The sequence below is a fragment of the Argopecten irradians genome, chromosome 1, assembly GCF_041381155.1.
Source record: "Argopecten irradians isolate NY chromosome 1, Ai_NY, whole genome shotgun sequence".
Lineage (NCBI taxonomy): Eukaryota > Metazoa > Mollusca > Bivalvia > Pectinida > Pectinidae > Argopecten > Argopecten irradians.
The window spans coordinates 71,255,880-71,269,449 of NC_091134.1; the positions used below are offsets into that span (position 1 = coordinate 71,255,880).

At 38.1% G+C, this 13,570-nt stretch overlaps 1 protein-coding gene across 1 annotated transcript in view; it reads right to left on the reverse strand.

Annotated features, from left to right (window-relative positions):
• Positions 1–13,570, reverse strand: part of LOC138307276 (PAX3- and PAX7-binding protein 1-like) — a 79,074-nt gene that overhangs the window by 55,050 nt on the left and 10,454 nt on the right. The window contains 3 exon segments of the mRNA XM_069247931.1: positions 5,856–5,985; positions 11,225–11,327; positions 11,506–11,678. Coding sequence (XP_069104032.1) covers positions 5,856–5,985; positions 11,225–11,327; positions 11,506–11,678 — 406 coding nt within the window.

The following is a 13,570-nucleotide window of genomic DNA, read 5'->3' on the forward strand; positions in this document are numbered from 1 at the left end:
TCATCCAAGCATGCTACATGCCCAATATCAGTAGCCTTGGCCTTCTAGTTCTTGAAAAGATGTCATTTAAAGATTTTAGCCTATTTGACCCCTGTGACCTTAAATGAAGGTCAAGGTCATTTATTTGAACAAACTTGGTATCCTTTCATCCCAGCATGCTACATGCCCAATATCAGTACCCTGGGCCTCCTGGTTCTTGAGAAGAAGTCGTTTAAATATTTTAGCCTTTTTGACCCCCGTGACCTTGAATGAAGGTTAAGGTCATTCATTTGAACAAACTTGGTAGCCCTTCATCCAAGCATGTCACAGGCCCAATATCAGTACCCTGGGCCTTCTGGTTCTTGAGAAGAAAACGTTTAAAGATTTTAGCCTATTTGACACTCGTGACCTTGAATGAAGGTCAAGGTCATTTATTTGAACAAACTTGGTAGCCCTTCATCCCAGCATCCCACAGGCCTAATATCAGTCTCTAGGCCTCTTCTCATTCACAAGAAGTTGTTTAAAGGATTTTAGCCTATTTGACCCCCTGTGACCTTGAATGAAGGTCAAGGTCATTATTTGAACAAACTTGGTAGCCCTTCATCCCAGCATCCACAGCCAAATATCAGTACCCTAGGTCTTCTGGTTCTTGAGAAGAAGTCGTTTAAATATTTTAGCCTTTTTGACCCCCGTGACCTTGAATGAAGGTTAAGGTCATTCATTTGAACAAACTTGGTAGCCCTTCATCCAAGCATGTCACAGGCCCAATATCAGTACCCTGGGCCTTCTGGTTCTTGAGAAGAAGTCGTTTAAAGATTTTAGCCTATTTGACACTCGTGACCTTGAATGAAGGTCAAGGTCATTTATTTGAACAAACTTGGTAGCCCTTCATCCCAGCATGCCACAGGCCTAATATCAGGTCTCTAGGCCTCTTAGTCATTCACAAGAAGTTGTTTAAAAGATTTTAGCCTATTTGACCCCTGTGACCTTGAATGAAGGTCAAGGTCATTTATTTGAACAAACTTGGTAGCCCTTCATCCCAGCATCCTACAGGCCAAATATCAGTACCCTGGGCCTTCTGGTTTTTGAGAAGAAGTTGTTTAAAGATTTTAGCCTTGTTGACCCCTGTGACCTTGAATGAAGGTCAAGGTCATTCATTTGAACAAACTTGGTAGCCCTCCATCCCAGCAACCTACAGGCCAAATATGAGTACCCTGGGCCTTCCGGTTATTGAGAAGAAGTCGTTTGAATAAAAAGTTTACGCACGGCGCACGGCGCACGGCGCACGGGGCACGGGGCACGACGACGGACGGTGCATGATGACAATAGGTCATCCTGACCCTTCGGGTCGGATGACCTAACAAGAGGCCCATGGGCCTTAACGGTCATCTGACTATTAGTACAATACAACATAATCGTTTAAAGATTTTAGCCTATTTGACCACTGTGACCTTGATTGAAGGTCAAGGTAATTCATTTGAACAAACTTGGTAGTCCTTCATCCCAGCATGCTACATGCCCAATATCAGTACCCTGGGCCTTCTGGTTCTTAAGAAGAATTCATTTAAAGATTTTAGCCTATTTGACCCCTGTGACCTTGAATGAAGGTCAAGGTCATTCATTTGAACAAACTTGGTAGCCCTTCATCCCAGCATGCTACGGCCAATATCAGTCCCTGGGCCTTCTAGTTTTTGAGAAGAAGTTGTTTAAAGATTTTAGCCTTTTGACCCCTGTGACCTTGAATGAAGGTCAAGGTCATTTCATTTGAACAAACTTGGTAGCCCTTCATCCCAGCATCCACAGGCCCAAATATCAGTACCCTGGGCCTTCTGGTTCTTTGAGAAGAAGTCGTTTAAAATTTTAGCCTTTTGACCCCCGTGACCTTGAATGAAGGTTAAGGTCATTCATTTGAACAAAACTTGGTAGCCCTTCATCCAAGCATGTCCACAGTCCCAATATCAGTACCCTGGGCCTTCTGGTTTTGAGAAGAAGTCGTTTAAAGATTTTAGCCTATTTGACCCTCGTGACCTTGAATGAAGGTCAAGGTCATTTATTTGAACAAACTTGGTAGCCCTTCATCCCAGCATCCTACAGGCCAAATATCAGTACCCTAGGGCCTTCTGGTTCTTCAGAAGAAGTTGTTTAAAGGATTTTAGCCTTTTTGACCCCTGTGACCTTGAATGAAGGTCAAGGTCATTTATTTGAACAAACTTGGTAGCCCTTCATCCCAGCATCCTACAGCCAAATATCAGTACCCTGGCCTTCTGGTTCTTGAGAAGAAGTCGTTTAAATAATTTTAGCCTTTTTGACCCCGTGACCTTGAATGAAGGTTAAGGTCATTATTTGAACAAACTTGGTAGCCCTTCATTCCAGCATGCCACAGGCCTAATATCAGGTCCTGGGCCTTCTGGTTATTGAGAAGAAGTCGTTTAAAGATTTTAGCCTATTTGACACTCGTGACCTTGAATGAAGGTCAAGGTCATTTATTTGAACAAACTTGGTAGCCCTTCATCCCAGCATGCCACAGGCCTAATATCAGGTCTCTAGGCCTCTTAGTCATTCACAAGAAGTTGTTTAAAAGATTTTAGCCTATTTGACCCCTGTGACCTTGAATGAAGGTCAAGGTCATTTATTTGAACAAACTTGGTAGCCCTTCATCCCAGCATCCTACAGGCCAAATATCAGTACCCTGGGCCTTCTGGTTTTTGAGAAGAAGTTGTTTAAAGATTTTAGCCTTGTTGACCCCTGTGACCTTGAATGAAGGTCAAGGTCATTCATTTGAACAAACTTGGTAGAGGTCATCCCAGCAACCTACAGGCCAAATATGAGTACCCTGGGCCTTCCGGTTATTGAGAAGAAGTCGTTTGAATAAAGATTTTAGCCTATTTGACCACTGTGACCTTGATTGAAGGTCATGAGGTAATTCATTTGAACAAACTTGGTCGGATCCTTCTCCAAGAGGCATGCTACATGCCCAATATCAGTATACCCTAAAGGGCCTATTTGACCACTGGACCTTGATTTCTTATTCATTTGAAGAGTACCCTGGGCCTTCTGGTTCTTAAGAAGAATTCATTTAAAGATTTTAGCCTATTTGACCCCTGTGACCTTGAATGAAGATCAAGGTCATTCATTTGGACAAACTTGGTAGCCCTTCATCCCAGCATGCCACAGGCCTAATATCAGGTCTCTAGGCCTCATAGTTATTCACAAGAATTTGTTTAAATGATTTTAGCCTATTTGAACCCTGTGACCTTGAATGAAGGTCAAGGTCATTTATTTGAACTAACTTGGTAGCCCTTCATCCCAGCATCCTACAGGCCAAATATCAGTACCCTGGGCCTTCTGGTTCTTGAGAAGAAGTCGTTTAAAAATTTTAGCCTTTTTGACCCCCGTGACCTTGAATGAAGGTTAAGGTCATTCATTTGAACAAACTTGGTAGCCCTTCATCCAAGCATGTCACAGTCCCAATATCAGTACCCTGGGCCTTCTGGTTCTTGAGAAGAAGTCGTTTAAAGATTTTAGCCTTTTTGACCCTCGTGACCTTGAATGAAGGTCAAGGTCATTTATTTGAACAAACTTGGTAGCCCTTCATCCCAGCATCCGACAGGGCAAATATCAGTACCCTGGGCCTTCTGGTTCTTGAGAAGAAGTTGTTTAAAAGATTTTAGCCTATTTGACCCTCGTGACCTTGAATGAAGGTCAAGGTCATTTATTTGAACAAACTTGGTAGCCCTTCATCCCAGCATCCTACAGGGCAAATATCAGTACCCTGGGCCTTCTGGTTCTTGAGAAGAAGTTGTTTAAAAGATTTTAGCCTATTTGACCCTCGTGACCTTGAATGAAGGTCAATGTAATTTATTTGAACAAACTTGGTAGCCCTTCATTCCAGCATGCCACAGGCCTAATATCAGGTCTCTAGGCCTCTTAGTTATTCACAAGAAGTTGTTTAAAGATTTTAGCCTATTTGACCCTCGTGACCTTGAATGAAGGTCAATGTCATTTATTTGAACAAACTTGGTAGCCCTTCATTCCAGCATGCCACAGGCCTAATATCAGGTCTCTAGGCCTCTTAGTTATTCACAAGAAGTTGTTTAAAGGATTTTAGCCTATTTGACCCCTGTGACCTTGAATGAAGGTCAAGGTCATTTATTCGAACAAACTTGGTAGCCCTTCATCCAAGCATGTCACAGTCCCAATATGAGTACCCTGGGCCTTCTGGTTCTTGAGAAGAAGTCGTTTAAAAGATTTTAGCCTATTTGACCCTCGTGACCTTGAATGAAGGTCAAGGTCATTTATTTGAACAAACTTGGTAGCCCTTCATCCCAGCATCCTACAGGCCAAATATCAGTACCCTGGGCCTTCTGGTTCTTGAGAAGAAGTCGTTTAAAGATTTTAGCCTATTTGGCCCTCGTGACTTGAATGAAGGTCAAGTCATTTATTTGAACAAACTTGGTAGCCCTTCATCCCAGCATGCCACAGGCCTAATATCAGGTCTCTAGGCCTCTTAGTTATTCACAAGAAGTTGTTTAAAGATTTTAGCCTATTTGACCCTCGTGACCTTGAATGAAGGTCAATGTCATTTATTTGAACAAACTTGGTAGCCCTTCATCCCAGCATGCCACAGGCCTAATATCAGGTCTCTAGGCCTCTTAGTTATTCACAAGAAGTTATTTAAAGGATTTTAGCCTATTTGACCCTCGTGACCTTGAATGAAGGTCAAGGTCATTTATTCGAACAAACTTGGTAGCCCTTCATCCCAGCATCCTACAGGGCAAATATCAGTACCCTGGGCCTTCTGGTTCTTGAGAAGAAGTTGTTTAAAATTTTTAGCCTTTTTGACCCCTGTGACCTTGAATGAAGGTCAAGGTCATTCATTTGAACAAACTTGGTAGCCCTCCATCCCAGCAACCTACACGCCAAATATGAGTACCCTGGGCCTTCTGGTTCTTGAGAAGAAGTCGTTTGAATAAAAAGTTTACGCACGGCGCACGGCGCACGGCGGACGGCGGACGGCGGACGGCGGACGGCGCACGGCGCACGGCGCACGACGACGGACGGTGCATGATGACAATAGGTCATCCTGACCCTTCGGGTCAGATGACCTAAAAAGGAATATATGCAGCATTTAATTTCCTCTAGAAGGTGAAGAAGCATTGCCTAAACATTCCCATTTCACTTCTAAATTAACAACAGAAGTAAAATGAACACTATTGACCATTACTAATTAATTATGACATTATTAAAAGTCCACTACCTTTCCGATACGGCTTTTAATTTTCAAAATAGGTATGTTAAACGAGATAGATAATTTTGTAGAGTCGCAAAAGTTATTAACTTACCGTTTATACTACATGAGTCAGCACCTTCTGAACAATTTGATTTAAATAAATACAATGATAGTCTTTCATAACACGGTCTTCTCATGTTTCCTGTCATTGTCCTAAATACCGCGCGGTAGTTGACTATTACTGTGCAGATGGCAAAACAGCGAAATGACTCTCCACTGTAATCATGTTTGGTGTTGTAAACTCATCTTAGGCCGTCGGTATATATTTTCTGATGTTATTAATGTCTTTAAGAAATCTCTATGTTTTGATCCGGAAAGGTAGTGAGCCTTTGATACAGATTTTGACTCATTGCTGTGTATAACTTGAGCCTGTTACTAACATAAATATCTGAATTTAATAACTTACCAAACGAGTCAAATAAAATTGGTGCTAAATCCTAAACACCACTGATAGAAAATGACATTGCCCCCATTACAACAATTCATTTTTAAATCTCTGTGATTACCCACATTTATAAAACAAAAATCATCAAACGGTATAGAATGTTGTAATGAAAACCGCGGAGATTTGTTTATCATTAATTACCTAACAAGCCTTGAGGAAGAATTCTCAGGTTTAGCAGCATTATCCAGCGGTACAAAGTCACCCATGTCTCTGGCTTGTTGTCGCTTCTTCCTGATGTTGTGGATAAGGTTTGCATCTGGTATCTCACCCTCTGTAACATGACAAGCACTGATTGTAACGGCAACAGAACTCTGTCAAAAGTATCAATTAAATCTCAAAAACGTTTAGCACTTACAACATTCTCTTTCCGTACCGTTTCCACTATAGTCGACAGGATTATAGTTAACAGGATATAGTTGACAGGATTTTACCCTCCTTTCCCTTAGTCGACACTCGATATTGACGTTCTTTTTTCACAATAAATTTCCTATTTCAATTTTTCAATACAGTGATATATGAAAAGTATTTTATGTTACAAATATAACTTCTGGAGGCTAAATAAATATTTTTTTGACCAGTTATAACGATTTAATGGCAGAGGAACATGATAATTCTAACAGAAGTTGTTATCATCAACAAAATGGTGGTTTGCTGCACCTTCTCTCCAGATTGCAATATCAAGATAAAATCTTAATGCAGATTTTAAATAATTCATAAGATTATTTCTAAATAAGTTTAAATAATTGGACTAACCTTAAATTAAATGATCTAGCATACAACAACTGGACATTTTGTCCAGCATTTTTCCAACTTCCAGGGGCGAGACTAATCACTACTTCCTATACAGAAAGAGTCAACATAATCTATTCTTGATCTGGGTTTTATGTTATACCTTAAGCTTGCTACTGCTTAAAGATGCTCCACCACTGGCAAATTTTTCTTTCAAAAACAGCAGCAAACGATTCAGTATTTTTCTTCAGTTACAAAAGTTACTTACTTTTTACACCATTACCATCATTGAAAAGTTTGAGCTTCTAAATTTACTTGAAATTGCATCCTGAAAAAATTCCATGGTACTGTGTCCTATACGAAATGAAGTACCACAGAATGCACATGCACCAAAAGCAAAAAAATTGTTTTATTTTAGTTTTTGTGTTAATTAGACATCTATAAACATGATTTAACACCCACCATTATTGTTCAAATGATGAGTATCATTTATGCTCTATCGGCTATGGAGCATCTTAAGCTTTAACAACTTGTGTAATGTTCCTTTATCTACTACAATACCTACTGCCTAACAACTTGTATAATGTTCCTTTATCTACTACAATACCTACTGCCTAACAACTTGTGTAATGTTCCTTTATCTACTACAATACCTACTGCCTAACAACTTGTATAATGTTCCTTTATCTACTACAATACCTACTGCCTAACAACTTGTGTAATGTTCCTTTATCTACTACAATACCTACTGCCTAACAACTTGTATAATGTTCCTTTATCTACTACAATACCTACTGCCTAACAACTTGTATAATGTTCCTTTATCTACTACAATACCTACTGCCTAACAACTTGTATAATGTTCCTTTATCTACTACAATACCTACTGCCTAACAACTTGTGTAATGTTCCTTTATCTACTACAATACCTACTGCCTAACAACTTGTATAATGTTCCTTTATCTACTACAATACCTACTGCCTAACAACTTGTGTAATGTTCCTTTATCTACTACAATACCTACTGCCTAACAACTTGTATAATGTTCCTTTATCTACTACAATACCTACTGCCTAACAACTTGTGTAATGTTCCTTTATCTACTACAATACCTACTGCCTAACAACTTGTGTAATGTTCCTTTATCTACTACAATACCTACTGCCTAACAACTTGTGTAATGTTCCTTTATCTACTACAATACCTACTGCCTAACAACTTGTGTAATGTTCCTTTCTATCTACTACAATACCTACTGCCTAACAACTTGTGTAATGTTCCTTTATCTACTACAATACCTACTGCCTAACAACTTGTGTAATGTTCCTTTATCTACTACAATACCTACTGCCTAACAACTTGTATAATGTTCCTTTATCTACTACAATACCTACTGCCTAACAACTTGTGTAATGTTCCTTTATCTACTACAATACCTACTGCCTAACAACTTGTATAATGTTCCTTTATCTACTACAATACCTACTGCCTAACAACTTGTATAATGTTCCTTTTCTACTACAATACCTACTGCCTAACAACTTGTGTAATGTTCCTTTACTACTACAATACCTACTGCCTAACAACTTGTGTAATGTTCCTTTATCTACTACAATACCTACTGCCTAACAACTTGTGTAATGTTCCTTTATCTACTACAATACCTACTGCCTAACAACTTGTGTAATGTTCCTTTATCTACTACAATACCTACTGCCTAACAACTTGTATAATGTTCCTTTATCTACTACAATACCTACTGCCTAACAACTTGTGTAATGTTCCTTTATCTACTACAATACCTACTGCCTAACAACTTGTGTAATGTTCCTTTATCTACTACAATACCTACTGCCTAACAACTTGTTGTAATGTTCCTTTATCTACTACAATACCTACTGCCTAACAACTTGTATAATGTTCCTTTATCTACTACAATACCTACTGCCTAACAACTTGTATAATGTTCCTTTATCTACTACAATACCTACTGCCTAACAACTTGTGTAATGTTCCTTTATCTACTACAATACCTACTGCCTAACAACTTGTGTAATGTTCCTTTATCTACTACAATACCTACTGCCTAACAACTTGTATAATGTTCCTTTATCTACTACAATACCTACTGCCTAACAACTTGTGTAATGTTCCTTTATCTACTACAATACCTACTGCCTAACAACTTGTGTAATGTTCCTTTATCTACTACAATACCTACTGCCTAACAACTTGTATAATGTTCCTTTATCTACTACAATACCTACTGCCTAACAACTTGTGTAATGTTCCTTTATCTACTACAATACCTACTGCCTAACAACTTGTGTAATGTTCCTTTATCTACTACAATACCTACTGCCTAACAACTTGTGTAATGTTCCTTTATCTACTACAATACCTACTGCCTAACAACTTGTTAATGTTCCTTTATCTACTACAATACCTACTGCCTAACAACTTGTGTAATGTTCCTTTATCTACTACAATACCTACTGCCTAACAACTTGTGTAATGTTCCTTTATCTACTACAATTACTGCCTAACAACTTGTATAATGTTCCTTTATCTACTACAATACCTACTGCCTAACAACTTGTATAATGTTCCTTTATCTACTACAATACCTACTGCCTAACAACTTGTATAATGTTCCTTTACTACTACCTACTGCCTAACAACTTGTTAATGTTACTTTACTACTACAATACCTACTGCCTAACAACTTGTGTAATGTTCCTTTATCTACTACAATACCTACTGCCTAACAACTTGTGTAATGTTCCTTTAACTACTACAATACCTACTGCCTAACAACTTGTGTAATGTTCCTTTATCTACTACAATACCTACTGCCTAACAACTTGTGTAATGTTCCTTTATCTACTACAATACCTACTGCCTAACAACTTGTATAATGTTCCTTTATCTACTACAATACCTACTGCCTAACAACTTGTGTAATGTTCCTTTATCTACTACAATACCTACTGCCTAACAACTTGTGTAATGTTCCTTTATCTACTACAATACCTACTGCCTAACAACTTGTGTAATGTTCCTTTATCTACTACAATACCTACTGCCTAACAACTTGTATAATGTTCCTTTATCTACTACAATACCTACTGCCTAACAACTTGTATAATGTTCCTTTATCTACTACAATACCTACTGCCTAACAACTTGTATAATGTTCCTTTATCTACTACAATACCTACTGCCTAACAACTTGTGTAATGTTCCTTTATCTACTACAATACCTACTGCCTAACAACTTGTGTAATGTTCCTTTATCTACTACAATACCTACTGCCTAACAACTTGTGTAATGTTCCTTTATCTACTACAATACCTACTGCCTAACAACTTGTGTAATGTTCCTTTATCTACTACAATACCTACTGCCTAACAACTTGTATAATGTTCCTTTATCTACTACAATACCTACTGCCTAACAACTTGTATAATGTTCCTTTATCTACTACAATACCTACTGCCTAACAACTTGTGTAATGTTCCTTTATCTACTACAATACCTACTGCCTAACAACTTGTATAATGTTCCTTTATCTACTACAATACCTACTGCCTAACAACTTGTGTAATGTTCCTTTATCTACTACAATACCTACTGCCTAACAACTTGTATAATGTTCCTTTATCTACTACAATACCTACTGCCTAACAACTTGTGTAATGTTCCTTTATCTACTACAATACCTACTGCCTAACAACTTGTGTAATGTTCCTTTATCTACTACAATACCTACTGCCTAACAACTTGTGTAATGTTCCTTTATCTACTACAATACCTACTGCCTAACAACTTGTTAAATGTTCCTTTATCTACTACAATACCTACTGCCTAACAACTTGTGTAATGTTCCTTTATCTACTACAATACCTACTGCCTAACAACTTGTGTAAATGTCCTTATCCTTTATCTACTACTTAAGCCTTACTACATACCTACTGCCTAACAACTTGTGTAATGTTCCTTTATCTACTACAATACCTACTGCCTAACAACTTGTGTAATGTTCCTTTATCTACTACAATACCTACTGCCTAACAACTTGTGTAATGTTCCTTTATCTACTACAATACCTACTGCCTAACAACTTTGTGTAATGTTCCTTTATCTACTACAATACCTACTGCCTAACAACTTGTGTAATGTTCCTTTATCTACTACAATACCTACTGCCTAACAACTTGTGTAATGTTCCTTTATCTACTACAATACCTACTGCCTAACAACTTGTGTAATGTTCCTTTATCTACTACAATACCTACTGCCTAACAACTGTTAATGTTCCTTTATCTACTACAATACCTACTGCCTAAACTTGTATAATGTTCCTTTATCTACTACAATACCTACTGCCTAACAACTTGTATAATGTTCCTTTATCTACTACAATACCTACTGCCTAACAACTTGTATAATGTTCCTTTATCTACTACAATACCTACTGCCTAACAACTTGTATAATGTTCCTTTATCTACTACAATACCTACTGCCTAACAACTTGTATAATGTTCCTTTATCTACTACAATACCTACTGCCTAACAACTTGTGTAATGTTCCTTTATCTACTACAATACCTACTGCCTAACAACTTGTGTAATGTTCCTTTATCTACTACAATACCTACTGCCTAACAACTTGTATAATGTTCCTTTATCTACTACAATACCTACTGCCTTTATCTACTACAATACCTACTGCCTAACAACTTGTATAATGTTCCTTTATCTACTACAATACCTACTGCCTAACAACTTGTGTAATGTTCCTTTATCTTCTTCATCAGAATCTGCATCCAGAGCTGCTGCATCGTCACCATTTAACGTCATAAACTCCTCTCTCAGCCTCTGATAAACATGACAAATAAATGGATATTGTATCATTGAGCATCTAAAATGGATCGAGATGGCAATGAAATAGCAAGTTTCTACAACTTTGTATGTAGCCAGAATAATCTTCATTTTAGAAATTGCTGAATATGACAAGGTGAATGGTAGACCAGACAAACCAAATCAATCTATTTACCCTAATTTTTTCATCTGTTTCTTCCTCTGATCTTTTCTGCGGTTGGTCCTTTGGACTGGAGTTTTCCTCTTTGGCTTTTAAGATTTCCTCCTTCTCTTTCATTTTCTCTTTCTTCATTTGTCTGGCTATTTTCTTGCTATAACTTGATTTCTTAATTTTGAAAACATCCCCATCTGTTTGAAATGGAAAAAAAAACAGTGTTTTCTTATTTCTTCTTCCATCCTTAAAGTCCTAATATCTGTATCTGTCTTCTTTTTTTCATGATTTAGAAAAATGTTGAAAAAAACTGCTGTAGAAAATCATGCAGAGACAAGACTAAATCGAAGTCAAGATGATGGATAATGATCGGAACCTTTTGATAAAAATCAAATAAATATTGAATATCACTAGGTGAGTCCCATTTAGTAAACAAGAGATCCCAGAGGGATCTTGGCGCCCACCAAAGAATGATCTACGTCTGACAATGGAAAGATGGATCTTTTCTCTGCTTTTCAAACTTTTACTACAAACTTCATATAAAATTTGAGAAAGATCCTTTCATTACCTACTGAGATATATGGCAATAACAAACTTCAATTATCAAAATCCAAGATGGCTACCTGTTGGCCATCTTGTTCAGCAATTGGTCCCAAAATGCAATATATATGCACAACTAAGGGCCTAGGGGAACCTAAATATGAAATTTGGGACAGATCGTTTCAGTACTTTCAGAGAAATAGCAGTAACAAACTTCAATAATCAAATTCCAAGATGGCGGCCTATCGGCCATCTTTTCCACCGAATGGTCTGAAAATGCAATATGCACAACTAGGGACCTAGGGGAACCTGCACATGAAATTTGAGACAGATTATTTCAGTGCTTTCTGAGAAATAGTGGTAATAAAACTTCAATTACCAAAATCCAAGATGGCTGCCTGTCAGCCATCTTGCTCACCGATCGGTCCCAATATGCAATATGCACAACTAGGGACCTAGAGGAACCTACAAATACAATTTGAGACAGAACCTTTCAGTACTTTCTAAGAAATTGCGGTAACAAATTTCAACTATCAAAATCCAAGATGGCGGCCTGTCGGCCATCTTGTTCACCGATCAGTCCGAAAATGCTGTATGCACAACAAGACCTCTAGAGGAACATGCACATGAAATTTGAGACATATCCCTTCATTACTTTCTGAGAAATAGCGGTAACAAACTTTAACTATCAAAATCCAAGATGGCTGCCTGGCAGCCATTTTGTTGACCTATCAGTCCCAAAATGCAATATGCACAACTAGGGCCCTAGGGGAACCTGCACATGAAATTTGAGACAGATCCCTTTAGTACTTTCAGAGAAATAGCGGTAACAAACTTTAACTATCAAAATCCAAGATGGCTGCCTCGCGGCCATCTTGTTGACCGATCAGTCCAAAAATGCAATATGCACAACTAGGGCTCCAGGAGAACCATACATATGAAATTTGAGAAAGATCCCTTCATTGCTTTTTGAGAAATAGCGGTAACAAACTTTAACTATCAAAATCCAAGATGGCTGCCTGGCGGCCATCTTGTTGACCAATTCGTCCCAAAATGCAATATGCACAACTAGGGCCCTAGGGGAACCTACATATGAAATTGAAAAAGATCCCTTTAGTACTTTCTGAGAAGTAGCGGTAACAAGAATTGTTAACGGACGGACGGACGGACGGAAGGACGGACGGACCACGGACCACGGACGAAAGGCGATTTGAATAGCCCACCATCTGATGATGGTGGGCTAAAAAAGCCGAAGTTAGCCGACATTGTAATGTCAAAAACATTATGTGACTTCCGTAACTATATAACGTCTGTCCAAACTGTTCCGAGAACGGGTTTTGAACTTTCAGACTTCCGTTCGGCAATCGTGACTTCTTTGGCAACCAGTTTAAATTGAAGGCATGTTTACAAGTATCGACTTTCTAACATTATTATAAAGAAATCATTATAAATATCTTTGATATAACTTAATTTCAACTGCAAATACTAACAATATCAGGGTCAAATCTAACTTTTTGTTGATAGTTACGTATAGTGTGGCTTTAACTTT